The sequence below is a fragment of the Triturus cristatus genome, chromosome 6 (assembly GCF_964204655.1).
Source record: "Triturus cristatus chromosome 6, aTriCri1.1, whole genome shotgun sequence".
In the NCBI taxonomy this organism is placed as follows: domain Eukaryota; kingdom Metazoa; phylum Chordata; class Amphibia; order Caudata; family Salamandridae; genus Triturus; species Triturus cristatus.
Genome location: NC_140589.1, coordinates 1,019,810,046 through 1,019,830,666, shown reverse-complemented (window position 1 = coordinate 1,019,830,666; position 20,621 = coordinate 1,019,810,046). Strand labels below are relative to the sequence as shown.

The following is a 20,621-nucleotide window of genomic DNA, read 5'->3' as shown; positions in this document are numbered from 1 at the left end:
AGCCTAATCCTGATAGGGTAGGGCCTCCCATCTTCAAGATGGCGAGAGCCCGGAGATGTGCTTCACCTCGCCTCCCCCACCTGAGGGGTGGGGTGGGCAGGCTGGCACATCCCCTGTCCTTGTATGGGGTTTCCGGCCAAGCTTCCCGCCAGAGTGGGGGGTTGCAGTGGCCTGGGGAAACTCCAACTGGCGGCAGGCCTTTGAAGCTTCCCTTTGCTCATCCTGGGGGAGGAGATTTCTCACCTCACCCAGGATGTGCATTGTTGCAGGCCCGGGAGAGCAGGGGCTCTCCCACCCAGGGGTCCAGCAACGTGTCTGCTGTGTGGCAGCCTGGGCAGCCTCAGAGCAGACGTGGATTGCAAGTTAGCTGTAAGGGGGCATCTTCTAAGATGCCCTCTGGGGTGCTTAGTACATTAAATCCTACACTGGCATCAGTGTGGGTTCAATGTGCTGAGAAGTTTGATACCAAACTTCCCAGGCTTCAGTGTTGCCAATATGGTGCGGTGGAGCTCGTGTTTGACAAGCTCTCAGCACCATGTATTCTTAAATGACAGCACTGCACTTACAGTAGCCAGGAATGGACCCGGGTACTGTAGGGGCACAGGGCTCCTGCTCCTGTGCCCACACCATAGGCGTAATGCACCCAGCTAGAGGGGTGGCTGACATATGCCTTGGCAGTGTAGGTGATGGGCATGGTACACAGTGATGTGTGCCATGTCGACTCTTTGTTTTGTCCTGCACCCAGACACTCAGCCTGCAAGGGCAGTGTGTGTGTGTAAGGGTACAGGGCCTCTGAGGGTGGCACAATGAGTGCTGCAGCCCTTAGAGGCCTTCCCTGGTCACAAGGCCCTGGGTACCTAGGGTACCATTTACTAGGGGCTGACATGTGGCTAGGGTTTGCCAATTTGGAGTTTGTGTGGTTTAAGGAAGGAACATAGGCCCTGGGCACCTGATTGGCAGGAACCCAGGGTACACTCAATCGAAGTACATTCAGCAATTTAGCAAAAAGTGGGGGCATACCATGCAAGAAAGATGGCACTTTCTCACACTGGTCTCTCGTACTAATGACTGCATCTAAAGCTATACTGTTCTCCCCCACCCAGGAGGAAAGCCTTTTTAAGAATCATCTTTCCAACCACTTTATCAACTGTGTCTACAAGGGAGATGAGGGCGGCCTTATCCTCCTTTTTAAAAATGGGGGCAATCACAGGGGAGCATCAGGACTTTAGGGTACCTCCACAACCGCTACATTAATGCTATTAGTCAATATTGGGGTCCAAAGATATGGATAAATGAAAACAAAGACAGACTAATATTCCATCCAGTCGATCTTGGCTTTTCTTGACCTCCTGGTTTACCAACAAGGAAAAGACCTACACTAAGAAGATTTCGCAACGAAAGGTTCACCACCTATCTTATGCATTCCTTCAAAAATAATGTTGCCAACCCTCTGGGGCTAGAAGTGAGGCTACTGAGTCCTGAAAGAATTAGTTGGAAAATAAGTGGCTGACAGCTTCCTGAAATCTGGTACTATAGCTTACTGTGGTAGATAAAAACTAACTCCTGCCATGTCTCATCCTTGATTTCTGTTATCCTCCTCACAATCACTTCTTTGTAGGACCTTCTACAGATTGTAATCTCATTATCCTCCTCACAATCACTTCTTTGTAGGACCTTCTACAGATTGTAATCTCAAATTGATCCCTTGGCTTACTCTTCAGGGACTTACAAATATCAATGCACCTTTGAGCAACCATGATCAATCCACCTGGACCCCATCTAAGAGCCTGCTCGGTTCGGCCGTGTAGGCATATTGCAAACTAACTTAGCAATGGATTTATAGACATTAAAACCACCTGAGCATTTGCGGACCAGTTCGGCAAAGCTGTATTTCTAGAAAACACACTTCATCATAAGTGGGGGGACAAATTTCTCTAGAGCTACTTTGGCCACCTTCATCTCCTCCCTTGCTCACAAAATGTTAGACCTGAAGCACTGATTTTAAAAGCCAAGCCATGCTTTCCCTAGAATTGCACAATATTACCCTTAAGGGTTATGCTCACTAAGACCCGTAGTATGCACCTTGATATTTTCTACCACAAACAGATTCCGTGAGACCAGGATGTAGTCCACCATCATAAAGCAACCTCAACTCCTGAAAGCTGGGCGGTGAAAATTAACACCATATGAATCCAGTCCTTCAAAAGAACAAACCAGGTTAAACTCACTGGAGAGAATTTTAAAAGATTCCCACAACAGAGTGTAAAAAATAAAACCGGTTTTCATCCTCCATCAAGAATTGCAAGGCAAAAAGATTACAATGCCCGACACAGGTGAATATCAAAATGTCACATCAATACTGCCCTATTGTGGAATAAGCCACTAAGCCTTTGATCTTCAAACAAGCAGCGTAATGTATCCAGGGGCTCTGAAGAAATAGACCCAAAGATAGGATAAAAATTAACCAGTAAGTTCCAATTTGCAGGCGTTAGATTTACAGTTCCCAGATAAGCAGAAGACCCCACCTGTACAATTTGTAAATTTACAATTTAAGGAATGATAATAACAAACTGGCTCTTAGTAAACCCATTGAGAAGTGAGTTGCAGGGACCACAAAGCTTTGATAACACCTAGAGCAAAAGAAGCGCTAGTGTCCCATGTTTCTTGGAGAGCAATTATAATCATAATTAGGGCTCCCTGTTATCCGTTTTTACTGATTTTTACAAATAAATACAGACGGAAAACATTGCATTGTCTGTATTTATTTATGAAAGCTGAAATATACAGATAATTTGGCTTCTTCTAAGAGACTCTACAAGCTGAGGTTAATGACATTCAGGCCAATAGCTGTACATATTGGCAGCATTTGGAGGTACAAAGCTCAACGACATTTGCCTAAATTACTGCATACATGTATTTGTGCTAATATGCAATTTCTTTTATGCTGGTTCATTATATTATTATTTTTGACTGTGCAATGTGCTAAAAGTATCAAAGTATGAGTGCACGTTTATCCATTAAATGTATGTGGAAATTTACAAGTTATCACCTCATCTGTTCACCAAACACAAAATACATATGGATAAATACCAACAACATGGCCAAAAAATAAATATGGATCAATACAGACATAAATGTTCAAAAAATAAAAAACATGAAACCAGGAGCCCTAATCATAATAAGCAATAAAAATAGGCCACTCTGCAATTAATTGATTTTTTTTTTTTAACGGAAGCCGCAATATTACAACTCAAAACATTTAAAGCCTGGTTAGATAAGCTACATACAGCATAATTGTTCTTAAAGGGTGAAAGGCAGCCAAAAAAAGGATATTAAACCCTCCTTCTCTATTCACTCCGCATCTTCCAACCTGCTCAGGGGCTCAAAACACATTGAGGTCCAGATGTTATATACATCTGGGGCTTGCAGTAGCCTACCCTCTAAAGTAGGAGCAGCAATAAAGGGCTACCTGCAGCGAGTCGCCACATGTGACTGGTTAAAAGGCGGCAAAAAGGTTCTCAAAACGAAAAAGTTGGCGATGTGCCCAAGGAGCTTCAGCCAAAATACAGACTGCAACAAGATCTGGACATGGTTACAGAGATCTCCTTTATGTTGGGCCCGCTAACTTCAGATCCCACTGTAGGGCCTGCATAGATCACTTGCAGTGCTTGACCAGTAAGATGGAGGAGGCAATCAGATTCAGGAGCCTCAGTCTACCTCAGTGAAAGATCAACATAGCCTGAAGGACTCTACTCTCCAAAGGAAAGGCACAAAACCAAACAACATGCAGAATATCTCTGATGCAAGGAAGCGTCTGAGAAGTCGTCAAGTGTGAATTAGGCATGTTGATAGTGAACCCCCAATGATGTCAGAAGTTTGCAGTAGTCTGGAGGTGGGTGACTGCGGCCTGGACCAAACCTGGCTACAGCAGCCAGTCCTCAAGTTAGGGAATGACTGGGACCCTTGACCTACGATGATGTGCTTCCACCCACGCCATCACTTTCGTGACACCTGAAGGCACTTGTGAACCGCAGATAACGTCTATGGTACAGTGATGTAAAATTAAGCATCCTGCAAGTCTAATGCCACCATCCATTCTTCTGGGTCTACGGCATACAAGACCTGGGCCAGAATCAGCATCTTGAACTTGTCCTTCCGAAGGAAGGAGTTAATAGGGTGCAGGTCTGAAATAGGACTGAGGCCGCTGTCCTTGGACATCAGAAGTAACTGGAGTAACAACCATGACCTACCTCCAACGCAGGCACCCTTTCAATGGACCATTTGGTCGAAAGAGCTTGCACTTCTTGTCGTAAGCTAGACACGTAGTCCTCAGTCAGTTGTTTCAGAGATGGCTGAAGGTGCAGCGGAGTGACCAGGAAGGGTAAAGTGTACCCTGTCTGGACAATTTGCAGGACCCATGAGACCGATGTTATGGCTAGCCAGCCAGTTAAATATTTATGGATGCTGCCTCCATCTGGGTGGCTGGGCTCCTCTAAGGGCACACTAAAGGGGTTTGGAAGTTAAGTCCGCAGAGGGTTTAGGTAGTTTTTTTTTGGGTGGGGGGTGGGGGGGGGGTAATGGGCCTGCAGAATCTCAGTGTGCCACAAAACAGTTGGAAACCCTATCGAGGCTGAAGTGTCTGTTTGGGGTACCTCTGGCAGGGCCATGGAAACATCAAAAAGGCTGATGCAGTTGCCATGACAGATCAGACAAGTCCAAGGGGCACAGTAGAGTCCACTTTCTCCCCAAAAAGGAGTCCCATCAAAGCGCATGCACATAAGGGACAATTGAACATCGCCAGAGAAACTCCATGGAACTCAACCAGGTGTGGTGACAGATCACTACACTAATGCCAATGGCTTGATCAATGGAATCCATGGTATCAAGGCCACAATAGTTGATAAATTTAGCAGCATCACAGCCATACTGGATGTCCTGGGTTAGCACAGGATGATGGTCTTCCTGTCTGGAGGGCCATTAAGAAGAGTTGAGATTTTGGGTGACTGAAGCGGCCTGTACCACAAAACTATGAGGAGTTGGATGCCGGAGAAGACAGGGCGGATCACTGAGGGCCAGATGGTGTCTGTGAGAAATAGAGTGATCCACAGGAGACACTGTATCTGGTTTAGACCAAGGCTCCAAGCCAAACAGAGCTTCACTACAAGGAAGCACCGGCTATACTTCGGTTTGGCCCTGATGAAGGCCAAAGGGCGCTCCAGGGGAAGGTAAAGACCCAAAGATAGTGTGAAGAGGATTGTAAGTGTTTTGGATCTGAGTCAGAGTCGGTCCAGCTCCAGGGAAGGTAGGGAGGTGCACGGACTCTTAAAACAATGACCGGGAGGAGGATTTATGCGGCAACATCAGGAGAGCCGCAACTACGACTGCCTGCGTCGTGACTTCTCAGAACATCGATAGAGAGTGATGTCCACAGTAACGGCTCCCAGATGGGGCCATGGGGCGGCCAGAGGAGCATAAAGGACACAGAGGTTGACAGGAAGCCTTGGAAGACTGACATCCATGCCGCTAGGAGCTTCTTTGACATTCCCTCAGTGCCTTCAGGTGAAGTTGGCAACAGTAGTCACACTCCTAGAAGTCATGGTGCTACCCCAGGCACCACATCCAATAAAGAAAGGGTCCGTGGCAGACATTTGTCCACTACACGACCCACAAGACTTGAACCCAGAGGACATGAGAGATTGTTTAAAAGCCCACTGTTACATTCGATGTAAACATCGAGGTAGGCCTAAAAACTGCCTGAGGAAACGCTTAACAGATCTGCGTTGGAAGTCCAGAAAAGAAGAAACGGATGTCAGCGTGTCAATAGGGGCTATATATATGGACTCTGTCGCATCCAATGGTGTCCGACCTCACATCCAACGGTGGTCGACGTCCCATCCAATGGTCAACTTCACTATGGGGTCATGAGAAGCACTCCACCGACTTAGACCACATTGGTTTTGAACTCGACGTTGGGAACTGAAGCATAACCATCAAAAAGGAGGCACTTTCCTCAGTGGCAGAGCCTAGAGTCATAAGAGGTGTCAGGGCCACTGGAGCTACTGGAGATCCTCATAGTGGTTTTCTTCACAGTAGGGTTGACCAAATTCATCTCCATGTCATACTCATTATCCAAATCAGTCTCAAATAAAAAAAATTAGTAACGAGAGCTGCCCTGCAGAGCTAGGGTGTTAAGTGGCTCAGATAGAGGGGGCAAAGGCTGCTGATCGATGGACACAGAGCACAGTCTTGGGTGAGTTCAGTCAGTGATGACGGAGTCACAGTGCACAATGGGTTGTGCCTCATCCTCCAGCGTCGGTGAAATTGGCATGTGCGTTCCAGGAAACTCTGTGGAATGCGGAGGTGGAGTTGGCACAGGCGCCGGTAGAGGTCCAGCAATGGGGTCAAAGGGTTCAACTGGCACCAAGGGTGAACCCACTGGCAGTATCACAAATGCAGAACCTCTTGCCTCCGTGAGGCTATGGAGGCACGCCAGACGAGGTTGGAAGGGTTCCAGAGAGTCACAGCATGGCCTTAAGGGACTCTTGGTTCTCTATCTGTCACAGTCTGTCCTGAAAATTCGATTTGTGCAGAGACAAATTGAAGAATTGTCCTCGACATCAACCAACTTCAGAAGCGAGATCAAGAGGCAAAGCAATGCCCTCACACTTTCATGTGTAAGAGAGAGGTAGGAAGGAGCAGATTCCAGCTTGGATTTTTTATGTTTTATTCTTCAGCTAACGCGAGGATATCAATCTCAGGACCGACTTCTGGCTGGCAACGAAACAGACCTTTAGACTTGGACCATCTCAGCGCAGGGTCGTCTGTTGCTTGGCGACAGCTTTGCCTTGCAGTCCAGAATGGCCTACAGATTCATTGACATGCAGACATTGCAGGCCTTACCACAGGCAAACATGATGCGGATCTGTGACACATCTACCTGAGACAGTCCTCACAAGGTTCAAACCCTGATGTCTTAGAAGGGGATAATTTGCCTTCCACACAGTTTAAAATGTGAGATAAACAGGTCTCAAGAGAGAAAAGAGGTTGCTCAGGATCTGTGTCTGGTGGCTAGGAAAGCAAAGAACTGATATCAACGCGCAGGAGTGGTGGCTATTTATTCTGCTGGTCATTTCCAGAGCAGAATGGCATCGGTGCAGAGCCCTAAAGCACCACCTGGTAGGATTCAGAGGTACTGTAGGAACATTTCTGGACCTAGTCGGACACCTGGGGAAATATTCAAAAGGTGAGGAACCTGCCATGTGGAGTCCATCAGAAATGAATAACTACAGACAGACATTTCAATTTCTTTAAACAAAGTGACAGTACCATTTTCACCTGCCAAATAGTTATAAAACTCAGTATTCATACCCTCGAGATCCACTATGCGAAATCTCAATAAGAGTTTAGCCTTTGCTGTCAATTTTGGGGTCCTCTGTCCATGTCCCCTGACTCAGTGGCCAGATGGTGAGTGTTCAGTGTCCAGGTGAAACAGTGTAACCATATCCAATTTGCAAAAGATAATCATCTTTTCAGAAATGGTGGAAACAGAAGTTTCCATACACAAAGAACTTCCTCTCCAAAGCATCCTTAAATTGTATACATGTAATTTTAGCACAGGCTTTATCAGGACAGTGCTCAGCACCACAATGACTTAAGTGGCCAGTGAAGGCGCAGCATAGGTCACAGTACATGCCAGTGCAAAAAATGTCTCCTGACAAAATGCCTCTTGCTTAGGGTCTGATGATGTGAGAAAGACATCTGATTAGGCTGCACCACTAGGACCTTCACACTGAGAGAATGATGAGAACTTTAAGACACTTATGGTTGAACCCTCTTTGCGTGTGGTCTCCACAGTCTTGAGTAGTCATTTCAACACTGAAAGACTACTCAAAGAACTAAAGGCCACAATATGATTGTAGAGCCATTACCTGGCCTCCCCACTCGAAGGTCTTTAGGATGAACCAATTAGCATAAATAAATCACAGGCCTCTGTATCCCCATTCCAACACCATAAGCAGCAGTCAGGGTTCAGCAACAGATCTGTTCTGACTGTACTTAATACTGGGCAAACAGCACAAACCCAAACAGCAGTCTTCATACTCCCATTTCCATGCTGGCCCAGCTCCTCAAATACATTCTACTTCCATTCCTAGACTTGACACCAACAATGCTTGATGGTTTAGCCCTGTTCTAGTTTTGAAAATCCATCTATCCATGAGGGTCCAGTCAAGACTCCCACCTCAGTACTACCCCTGCTTCCTGAAAATTCCAAGAACCTGGAAATTAAATCCACACCACCAAGATACACCTCCAAGTTTTAAAAACAAAACACTAACTAGAAACATACATTAGGAGTTCAGATACATAGTCATTATAACAAAGGTTTTTTTAATTGTGTACCAAACGTTTACATTTTGGGGTAACCCAGACCAAAATCAAGATGGCGTTTAGTTCTACAATTAACAAGATACTTACAGTCGTTTCTGCAAAAAGCCTCTAGGTCTAGATCATTTCCTTTATCCAAGTCAACCATCTCATCTTCCTCCATATCAGCAGACCCAGGCTGCACCTGAAACATGTCCCATATATAACCTGCAAAAAAATATAAAAGGCTTTTGAAACAATTGATGTTGCAAATAGATTCATGCAAAAAAAGAACAAGATACTTAATTTCCCTAATCTCTGGTGGATACAGACTACTCTGCAAGACCTTTACCCAGCAATAGCTCTCCTGTGCCACCATAAGCCTAAAGACGTGGCTTCATTTTCCCCAGGTCAATATTTTCTGCAGATTACTCACCTTATGAATGAGTCACAAAGCAATAACCAAAATGGATGTGTACGGACACTTTACCAAGGTAAATTATATACAAAAGTGATGGAAGGAATGGTTGAATTAATCTCAGCCACTGTAATTACTTGGGCCCCATCACAGTCCATCAATAGTGATTTCAAACAATGCTGCCTCAGTTTGGACCAAGCCATATGCAAATCAGTCTTGACCCTGATCCAAATCAAACAGTCCAGCCTGAACTGCCAGGCCCTTCCTCTTATACTTTAGTGCTTAACCAAGCAAGTCATATTATAAACCCTTACAAAAATATCTATCACTGTGGGCTTGAGCTGTAAGCGCAAGAATGGTTCGCAATGCGCAAAAGGCCAAGTTGCCACCAAGGAAATATCGGCCAATGAGATGCCCATGGAAAGAGTGGGGGAAGCAGGGATAGCACTTGTGTAGTGAATACCAGCTGGAGGACCTTCTTTAGCTAAGGCATAGCTGGTCCTTATGATAAGGGTAAACTAACATGAAATTGTATGTTTAGCCATAGCCTGCCCAAGGGATGCAGTCAGACCATATAGAGCTGGCAATTCACTCAGCATTGTTTGGTTGACATAGTAAGATACTGTACTCCTGGGGTTCATTCTATGTAACCTGAGCTAAAGTCAGCATCTTGAACTTCTCCTTCCGGAGGAAGGCGTTGGCGCTCCTGAGGTCCAAGATACAGGGCTCGACAAATCCACTCGACCGCTCGCATTTGCGAGGTAAATTTTATGAGGTCGAGCTATTTTTAGGTCCTACTCGTCCTTTCTGGTGTCCTCCGTCTTTGAAAACGGAGCAAATGTGACAAGATAACAAGATTTAAAGGCCTTTTTATTGCTCACAAAGCAAATGAGCAATAAAGATGCCTTTAAATCTTGTTATCTTGTCACTTTTGCTCTGCTTTCAGAGACGGAGGTCAAGTAGGTTACTGTTAGGTCGAGGAGATTTTTCAAGGTACTAGACCTGCAGGACTAGTACCATTTTTCAAGCCCTGAGATAGGGCGTAGGCCCCCTTTGCCCTTCTTGGGAACCAGAAAGTAGTGGGAGTAACAACCCCGTCCTACTTCTGGGCCAGGAACGCGCTTGATGGCCCCCTTGGCCAAGAGGGCCGTAACTTCCTGGAGAAGGTGATGGCGAACTCTGCCTCCCACTGGCGTGGAATGGGCCTGAAAACTCGGACTAGGAAGACTTTGAGGCAGATGCTGCGGGAGCACATGTGGACTGACCGGCTCTGTCCCTCTGCTCCGCCACGGCAGAATCCACGTCCGCGTTGAGGCTGGTTCTGCGGCCTGTGGCTGGACGAACATGTGGGGGCGCCCCTTCCTTGGCCCCGAAAGGGCAAAAATGCAGAAGTTTGCTGGCGCTGGGACGAAAGGCCCAAGGACTTGGCCGTAGCCCTGGAGTCCTTAGAGCGCTCCAGCAGGCTATCCGCTTTGTCGCCAAAAAGGCGACAGCCATCAAAGGGCATGTCCATGAGAGTGCTCTGGACATCCCCTGAAAAGTTCGTGGACCTCAGCCAGGCGTGACGACAAATCGCCACCGTCGTTGCAATCGCTCTACCCAGCGAGTCCGTGGTGTCAAGTCCACATCAGATGGAATACCGTGCTGCATCACGCCCCTCAGCAAGAGCCTGGCCGAGCCGTGTCCTGGCCTCCACTGGACACTGGGGCAGCACGTCCGCCACCGTATCCCAGAGAGTGGGTGTAACGGTCCAAAAGGCACGCAGTATTAATGGACCACAACCCCATACTGAGGGAGGAAAACAGTTTCTTGACAAACTGCTCCATCCTTTTGGATTCCCGATCCGGAGGTACGGAAGGGAAGGCGGTTTGGGACTTGGAGGCCTGGATAACCAGACTCTCAGGGGTGGGATGTACGGACAGAAAGCTGGAGTCAACTGGAGCTGGGTAGTGGCGCCGAGCCACATTCCGATCCACAGGAGGGACTTTGGAGGGCTTGGACCAAGTGCCCATCAGAATATCGGTGAGGGCCTGATTAAACTGCAGCAGAGGCTCCAAAGAGCTTACTGGCGGTTGAAGCACCTCAGTGAGGAGGTTAGTCCTCAAGGCCGCTGCAGGGAGCGCCAGGTGCAAGGCCTGGGCCGCCCTGCACAGCACCACAGCATAAGTCGCACGCTCCTCCGTAGCCACAGAAGGAGGAGAGATGAAACCAGTGTCAGGTCAGGCGAAGTGTCTAAACCACTGGCATCCCCCAGCTCATCTGCCCAGTCCTGACTTAAGTGGCACTGCTGTGCCAGAGGGTCCTCAGACCCCTCCCAGTCCTCCCCTTCATCCGTCTCCTGGTAAACAGGCAGAAATGACGGAGCTGGGTCATAGATGAAAGGCTCACCCATCGACGCCAGAGACGGCGCCGAGCGGCGCCGCTCCGACCCCGGACCCGGACTGAAACTAGGGACGGCGTCGTCCGAGGACGGCACTGGGAGCGACACCATGGTGGTCGGCGCCAGCGGAGGAGTCGTGAGGTCAACTGGCGTTGACGGGATCCAAGCCTGGATCCCACAGGGACCTGCGGCACCGGGGCCGGAGCCGCCGGCTCGCTAGGACCCCCAGTCAGACCCGCGGGGCCGGGAGGCGCACCGGCAGGCCTCGACGGCAGAAAGAGACTACTCATGGCCACGAGGAAGTCTCGAATCTCGCCCGGAGTCGCATGAGGCCCAGGAACCGGAGGGTGTGGGGCTGGACGCGACTCCTACGGCTCCAGTGGAGCCGCGCGGGTGGTGCCACCTGAAACCTCGACCGAGACGCGCGAGGGGAGGCAGAAGATCTATGTCGCCTCGACATTTTTATCATGCCTCTACTTACCAGAGTGCGAGGACTTGGATCCCAACGAGCGGTGATGACTGCGGCTCCTCGACTGGGACCTCGAACAGCGCGACTGCCGGATCTCGAGGCGCTTGCGGGACCGCTCCCGCCTAGCCTTCGAGGTCAAGGCCCGGCAGTTGGGGCACAACTTGTCATCGTGGTCAGCCCCAAGATAGTAGAGACACCGATGGTGGGGGTCGGTAACCGACATCAGTCGGTGACAGATGTCACACGGCTTGAACCCGGGCATCCCTACCGGCACCGGGAGTCGAAGTCGACTCGAAAAAGATAGACAAAAATGTCCAATACGTTAGTCAAAAAATGACTAAGGGTACGCTCTTCCCGGATCTGCGCTTGCTGGCGCGGAAAAAAGAAGAACTGACGTCAGCGCGCGAGGGCAGCGTCTAAGTACTCCGACTACGTCATTCCTGCGATCACGACGCCAACGACGGACTCTGAGCCGCAGACGATGCCTAACGACGTGCAAGGGTACTGCTGACGAAAAATCTTTCCGGACCCAGCCTGACGCCTGGGGATATTCTAAGGTAAGGAATCTAACTAACGTGTTTCTTTCAGATCTGCAAAGACATCACAATTGGCAACAGTCCACAAACAAGCTACCTCTCGTATCACTAGCTGACTTCATGCTGGACTTTCAATACGTACATCGCTCCACTCCCTTTGGCTAGTTGCGCGCTAGAGCAATACAAATGCATTCATGCCTGCAGATTGAAAAATCCAAAGCGCCCCTGGAATCTGAGACGTCAATTGCATTTTTATCTAAATGAAGAGTATGAAAAAATTAGGCTGTGACCTCTAATCTAGAAGAATGCAAAACGTTGTCTTTGAAAAATCCAAAGCGCCCCTGGAATCTGAGACGTCAATTGCATTTTATAAATGAAGAGTATGAAAAAATTAGGCTGTGACCTCTAATCTAGAAGAATGCAAAACGTTGTCTTTAAAGTTTTTCAAGTGTATCACAATCCTACTGTGAACAGAACATTTAGAGACACTATTTTTGAAAAGGCCTCTTTTTGTCATACTTTGAATCCTGACGCCATTGATTTAACGTTTCTTTCCTACCCATAAAAATATTAATTTTGCCTCTTGGATCAAAGACACAGGAGACATGCATCGGACAAATGTACATGTTCTTTCCAGTGGTGCTATTTGCTTACCATGAATAGGTTTCTGGATGGAGTACAATAATAATAATGGATGATAACAGTTATGAACATTCTATAATTAGACGGAAAAGTAAAGGAATTAAGAAAAATCACATGAAGAGAGAAACCGTACAATAATTTTATACAAAAGAAGTCACAAAAGCAGTAAAATCGGCACACTCTTACCAAGTGCTTCCTTTGTGTGGACAGTGGGGGATGGCTGCACCTTTGATGGAGTCGCTTGCACCAAACCAGAGGATGTATTTGGAGTAAAATGTATAGAATTTCCAAATACTAGTGAAGAACTGCCAACACGAGGCACTAGAGAAAAAGGTTTTGCAAACAATCAGATTGCCCTTCTGTTCAACAGCATAATTAAGAAGCTTCCAGAACATAATTGCAAACATTTACATATGCAGTTATTAAAAAGCTAAATTGCTAGAAGAAAAGGCTACTTACGGAAAAAGTAACATCTTTCTGGTAGCTACTAGATCTACCTTCAGATTTCTCACCTGTAGAACAACCCCAGGAATCAGATGGAGTCAAAAAAGTTAAAAGCTCTCATGTGGTCAGTAAGGGGTTCGGGTTTCGCATCTACGCCGGAAGTAGTGTCTGGCGACGTCATCAAAGCCATATTTCACCAACCTGGCGTAACAACGCGAGTTTAAATCATTTTTTCCCCCCCATCCTTCGAGGCGAGCCATGGACTGACATTGACATAGTGCAGCAACAAAAACTTAGAGGGATCTAACTAATTTTCCCCAGAACATCGATTAAACGGGGAGGTGTGAAAATCAGTGAGGAATCTGCAGATAAGTATTCAACAGAAAGATAGCGCAAGTGAGTAATTTCATCTTTTGATGAACACTGCTACCTAAAAAATCTTCATCTGTAAATGAGATTACTCAATAACACCCTGCCTTCGGAGAGCTGATGGATGGTTAGAAAATGAAGTCCTGAAGAACAGCTGTACCAAAGCACCCAGCCCTAAGAACTTCAGAATCTAGGCAGTAGTGCTTGGCGAATGTATGCAGGGATTTCCATGTCACTGCCTTGCAGATCTCGGTTATGGTAACTCATCTGGCAAGGGGAGAAGTCGTGGACCTGGCCCTGGAACGAGCCTTAAGTCCATCTGGAAGGGTCTTTCTTGGAGAAAACGTAGCAGGTTTTAATCCATCTCAAGAGAGTCTTTTGCTGAGCTGCCCTTTTGTCATAGCACCTTTGCAATTGACAAAGAGCTGGTCATCCAGTACTATGTCCTTGGTGCGGTCAAGATAGTAGTTTGCCACCCACCTACGGTCCAACAGATGCAACAAAGTAAAGGTTGGGACCAATGGGGGGGTACATGAAGTGCAACTGGTATTCGTGCCCCCCCCCCCCCCGTCCCCCTCAAGATTCCTCCTCAAAGGATACTAAGGGGTCAGGACCGTTGGCAAAGAGCACTTAGCATTTTCTGAGAAGGTGAGCACGTTCACCACCCGAGTAGTGCCCCACTGGGTGAACAGATTCTGGACTACCTCTGGTAGAAGATGCCACTCTTGATCAACAAGATAGCACCAGCTCAGACTGTGAGCGAACATTGAGACCTGCTAGGTGATTGGCTTAGAGAGATCTCCCTTGGCGGTACACCCAAGACCACAAACTCAATGCTACCAGGTAAAAGAGTTGAGGCCCTACATCACAGTACGGTTGTCCATCAAGACCTGGACAGACCGCTCAGATAGAGGGAAGGAATGTAGGAAGCTGGCTTTGTATATACTATACCAAAATGAGGCATAGTGTGCACAGAGTCCAGTGGAACCCCAAAGGTAGGCAGATGTAAAAGTCGATAGAACCTTACTCTCTATTTGTGGTAGTGTGGGTGAGCAGTAAGGCTTTATCAGAGGCTAGTGTTAAGCATTTGTTGTACACAATCAGCAAATGATTGCACACACTCAAAGACTGAACTCAGACCAATTTGTTTTGTATAAAAATACTATTAAGTTATTTTATTACTAGAGCCAAGCCTGGCACAGATAAGTGAAATTAATGCTTTGCAAAATATTATGCGGTGTTTACAACTGAATGCAAGTTCAAATGCTGTTGCTTGAAATACAGGTAAGTCAAGGATTCAAAATTATTGTACATATTACTTTTCAGTTACTTTTTAGATCACTTTTTAAGTTATTTTTTCTACTCAGTATGATATGCCTAGATATCACACTGGGACATTTCACAGAGAAAAGGTAAGTAAAATCAGTTTTGTACAGTTGTAGTTTTTCAGGTTTTCATACAATTCAGCTCCACACTTTTTCAAGGAAAAATAGTTAATGTATTCCTATACAGAGAAATGAAGTTATCGGTTAACAGTTAAGTACTCTGTCTTTGGGGTTGAGTTTCTGGGGTTAGTACAACGGTTGATCCCAGGGTTAAGGATGCACCCTCGAAACACCCTCAGCGGCACCAGGGCAGCCGGGTGCAGAGTGCTGAAGCCCAATGTTATCCAATGGAGGATAGGGGCCTCTGGTTGGTGGCTGCTAACAGTCATTGTCACTGGGTTGTTGTAGCCAAGCTCCTGGTGTTAGGCTCTGGGCAAAGGGGATCTGAGCTAGCACCCAAAGTACACCCGCAGCAGCGGCTGGGTGCAGGATGCTGTTTCGGCATCGAACTCGGGCCATGGGCATCTGGTGCAGACTCACGGATTTGGCCGGAGCCAGAGTTTGTGGGTGAGCAAATCTGGTGCTCACGGGAGACAGTCTTTTCTGTGGAAGGCAGGTCCTCGGGTTCTTGAGGTTGCTGGCTGCAGGACACAATGGGATTTAGCTTCTGCAGGTTCGAGGTGGATACAGGCCGGTAGGGTTGGAGCCAGGTCAGTGGGCATCGTCCTCTTCTTAGCTTTGGCACAGCATCTTCGGTCCTTTCTTCTTAGTCGGTTCTTGACTGAGGAGGCAAGGTTCAAGGGTGCTCCTAAATACTAGATTTAGGGGCGTTACAGGTAAGTAAAGGTTGGGACCAATGGATCCCTTCCCGGGGATGGGCACACACCCTATCATGCCACCCTCCAGTGGGAGGGGGGCATATGCCTCCCTCTGGTTGGCTGGGTCCCCCAATCTGAAAGATGGCAGGGACTGAGAGTTGAGCTTCACCTCGCCTCCTCCACCTGACGGGTGGGGTTGGTAAAGGTGGGCAAGCCTCCCTTCGTCACTTGGTTTTCTGAACGATTCTCCCACTCAAAGTGGGGGTCAGACAAGGTAGGGGCCAACTGCTGGAACCGCTAAAAAGGCCTGGGGAAGCTCACAAAGGTGTCAAACCTTTAAAGCTTCCCCTTCATGAACCCTGCCCATCCTGCGGGAGGAGGCTTGGCATGTCGTCCCATGATGAGCACTGTTTCAGACCCACAAGAGCAGCAGGGTCTTGACCCACGGGTCCAGAAACATGTCTGGTGGTGGCAGCTGGGGAGCAGACACTAAGCCCAGACACTAGTGTTAGGTCGTTTTTCAGGGGGCATCTCTAAGATGCCCTCTGTGTGCATTTTTAATTAAATCCCACACTGGTATCAGTGTGGTGTGGGTTTCATGTGCTGAGAAGTTTGATACCAGCTTCCTAGTTTTCAATAAAGCCATTATAGTGCTGTGGAGTTCCTAGTGACAAACTCCCAGCACCATATACTCTTAATGGCATGACTGCACTTACAATGTCTAAGAATTGGTCTATACACTGTAGGGGTACAGGGCTCATGCACCTGTACCCTGACCACTGGTATAGTGCACCAAGCTAGAGAGGTGGCTAATCTATGCCAGGGCAGTAGGTTGTAGACATGGCACACAGGGATGTGTGCCATGTTGATTCTACACTTTGTTCAGCACCAAAACACGCAGCCTGCAAAGTCAGCATGTGTGTAAATGTACAGGGCCTATAAGGGTGGCACAATAAGTGCTGCAGCAATAAGAGGCCTTCCCTAGCCACAGTGCCCTTGGTACCTGTGGTAGCATTTACAAGGGGCTGACCTTTGGCCAGAAAGTGCCAAATGGGTTTTGTTTTCAATGCAGTTTTAGGGAAAGAACATAGGGCCTGGGTTCCTGTTTGGCAGGAGCCCAGTGCACACTCAGTCAAAGTACATCAACAGTTTAGCAAAAAGTGGGGGCAACCATGCAAAAAGAGGGCACTTTCTTACACCCCCCATACGAAAGAGGAGGAGACTAATCTTTCCCCAGAGAGTCTTCATTGTCGAAGTAGAAGAACCTGGAAAGTCTATCCGCATTGGCATGGGCAGTCCCAGGTCTGTGTTCCACTATAAAGTATTTCCTGCAGGGAGATGGGCCACCTCAAAAGATTAGGATTTTCACCTTTCATATGCATTAGCCATTTGAGAGGTCTATGGTCAGTTTGAACTAGGAAGTGAGTACCAAACAAGTATGGTCTTAGCTTCTTCAGGGACCACACCACAGTAAAGGCCTCCCTCTCAATGGCACTCCAACAATGCTCCCTGGGGAGAAGCCTTCTGCTTATAAAAGCAACAGGTCGGTCTTGGTCTTCATCATTAGTCTAGGATAGGACCGCTCCTATGCCTAGCTCAGAGGCATCAGTCTGCACTATGAACTGATTGGTATTGTCTGGAGCTTTGAGAATTGGTGCTGAGAACATTGCCTCTTTTAGGGTGTCAAGAGCCTTTTGACAGCTAACTGTCCAATTTACCTTTTTGGGCATCTTCTTGGAGGTAGGTTCTGTGAGGGGTGTCACAATGGACCCACAAACCTCCTGTAGTACCCAGTCAAGCCAAGGAATTTCCTGACTTGGGTCTGGGCTGTTGGAGATGCCCAGTCCAGGATGGCATGGAACTTGGGCTGCACGGGTTGGACTGGGCCTCTACCAACAAGGTGGCCCAAGTATACCACTGTTCCCTGCCCTATCTGGCATTTAGATGCCTTGATAGTTAGGCCTGTAGTTTACAAGGACTTAACAACTTTCCCCAGGTGGATCAGGTGTTCCTGCCAGGTGGAGCGAAAGACAGCAATATCATCTAGATATGCTGCACTAAAGGACTCCAATCCAGCAAGGACTTGGTTCACCAACCTTTGGAAGGTGGCAGGGGCATTCTTTAAACCAAAAGGCATAACAGTAAACTGATAATGCTATCTTTTCTTTTGCTCCTGTTGCCACACAGATTTGCCAGTACCCTGCAGTTAAGTCAAAGGTACTTAGAAATTTGGCTGCAACTAATTTATCTATCAGTTCATCAGCTCTTGGGATAGGGTGAGCATCTGTCTTGGTGACAGAGTTGAGCCCTCTATAGTCCGCACATAACCTAATTTCTCTCATTCTACCCCGTGGATGAGGTTGGGGACTAGAACCACTGGGCTGGTTCAATAACCCCTAGCTCCAGCATCTTGCGGAGTTCAGCTTTGATGTTCTCCTTAACTTGATCAGACGGACAATAGATTTTGTTTTTGACAGGTACACTGTCCCCAGTGTCCACATCATGGGTACACTAGTTTGTCTGACCAGAGGTTAAGGAAAATAGCTTAGCATACTGCTGCAAGACTTGCTTGCAGTCAGTCTCCTGTTGGGCAGTGAGGGTGTCTGAAAAGACAACTTCACCACTTACCCATCTTTGGGGCTGTATGAGAGGAGGTCTCCTGATCCTCCTCAGTCACCATCAGCATGGTGATGTCAGCCCTGTCATGAAAAAGCTTATGGCGCTTCACATGCATCACCTTTTGGATGTCCTGTTTGTGCCCAGGTCCACCTGGTAGGTGACCTCACTTCTCTTCTCTAAGATGGGGGTAAGGGTCACTCCATTTGTCCTGGAGATCCCTTGGTGCCACTGGCTCCATAACCCACACCTTTTGACCTGGTTGAAATGCTACCCGTATAGCTTTTTGGTCATACCAGTGCTTCTGGAGCTCCTGGCTGGCCTCAAGATTTTTGGAAGCTTTCTACATGTATTCAGCCATTCTGGACTTTAGGCCTAGCACAGTCGAAAATGTCTTGTTTGGGTTCTTGGAGAGGCTTCTCCCAACCCTCTTTTACAAGACAGAGTGATCCCCTAACAATATGGCCAAACAGACGTTCAAAGAGGAAAAACCCTACTCCCTTCTGAGGCACCTCTCTGTAGGTGAAAAGCAAGCATGGTAAGAGGACATCCCATCTCCTTTTAAGTTTTTCAGGGAGCCCCATAATCATGCTTTTCAATGTCTTGTTACGCCTCTCAACAAGACCATTGGTTTGTGGGTGTAGTAAACTTGTACTGCACTCCACACACTTTCTTAATCTCACAAAGGAGGTCTACAAGGAGCGTCAATGGCTCAACATCAACTGTACTGCTCCAAACTAAATGTCAACTCACACTATGTACGGGGATAGAGTGGGTAAAGAAGCTGTAAACCAGCTAGGGAAAGTGTGAAACAATGTGTGTTCGGACGAGAACCCTCCCTCACCCAAGGTGACATGCTTCACCATAGGGTCCCCTCCGCACTCTGGGACCACAAAGTACCCAGTGTGGGCTACAACTTCCCCGTAGGAAAGGAGCAGGGGTGTTCTCTAGCATGTATTGTGTTTCTACCTCAGGGGGACAGAGTGAGGGCATAATGCAGGAAGCAAAAAGTGAATAAAACTACCTTACAGGTGGCAAAAAAAATGTCCCGATGGCGAGGGTTAAAAGCATAGTGAAACTAAGGTATAGATATTACCCTATCTAATGGTCACCATGTTTCTGCTATGTGTGACATTACAGTTCAAGGCATTTGTCAGGACCAAATTTGTGTCAATCTGCTGAATAATGTGTGTGTGTAAAAATATAGATTAATTTACATTAGGCCATCCAGTCAGCTAGCGGCCTGTCCAAAACGTTCTAGCAGCTTGAATAGGTGTGTCACTGTAAGAAAAACACAACATGAAAAATGAAAACATTTTGCCTCTTGCCCAATTCAACCACCAGTTTCCACCACCACTGTAAACCCAGTGTAGGGTGCTCCCAGTTACCATTTAATATTGCCTTACCAAGATTATGTAAGCAAAGATCAGCACAACCGTCTGTAAAAACTCTGAGCAAGTAGAATATTCCCAATATACCAGAAAAAAGGCAATATTAAATGTTCACCAGTAGCATTAGTTAATTCATTCAGGGGGGGGAGGGGGTAGGATTGACTATACAAAAAGACATTTCCTTCCTTTTAGTACCACCCTCTCCTGGCCCAGTCTGGTGCACTTGGAGGACCTGGACATGGTCATTCCTGATTTTGTTCAGAACTTGAGGCAGGAGAAGTAGCGAAGGAAAGGCATACAGGAGCCCCGAGCTCCATTCTAGATAGAATGAGTCCATGGAGTCTTAAGAACCCCAGCACCCACTAGTGCGGACATTGCACATACTCATTGGTGTAGAAAAGATTCAGCCACGGCTCTCCTTATTCTTGGAAGATGCCCTGTGCCACTTCCAGATGTTAATATTTGTGGTCTGCTAGGCGTCAACAACTGAGTTGATTCGCACTGGCATTTAGAGATCCTGTCAGTTGGTTCACCACTTGGAAAATTTCCCAGATGGTCCAGCAATTTCCAGACGTGAAGCCTCCAGGCACAGGACCCAAAACCCCACCCTCCCCGCTTGTTGCACTGCCACATTGTAGTGGTGTGGTCCAGGAGCACCTGTAGCAGCCTCCAAAAGATGGTGGTCAGAAAGCCCTTAAGCCAATCAAATCTCCAGCAGCTCAAATACACTGATGCAGAGTCGGTCCTCTGCCGGAGGGATCCTCTGATCTCCATCTCTCCCAGATGGCCCGCAACCCCGAAAAGAGGCATCTGTCACTACTCCAGTCTGGTTGATTTAAAAACAGGTGC

The 20,621-nt window shown here is 47.4% G+C and overlaps 1 protein-coding gene across 1 annotated transcript in view; it reads right to left on the bottom strand.

Moving 5' to 3' along the window:
* Positions 1-20,621, bottom strand: part of BUB1 (BUB1 mitotic checkpoint serine/threonine kinase) — an 850,308-nt gene that overhangs the window by 445,590 nt on the left and 384,097 nt on the right. Inside the window, exons 19-20 of the mRNA XM_085611813.1 lie at positions 12,996-13,130; positions 8,476-8,592 (exon numbers count right to left, since the gene is read on the bottom strand). Coding sequence (XP_085467939.1) covers positions 8,476-8,592; positions 12,996-13,130 — 252 coding nt within the window. The remainder of the gene's footprint in view (positions 1-8,475; positions 8,593-12,995; positions 13,131-20,621) is intronic.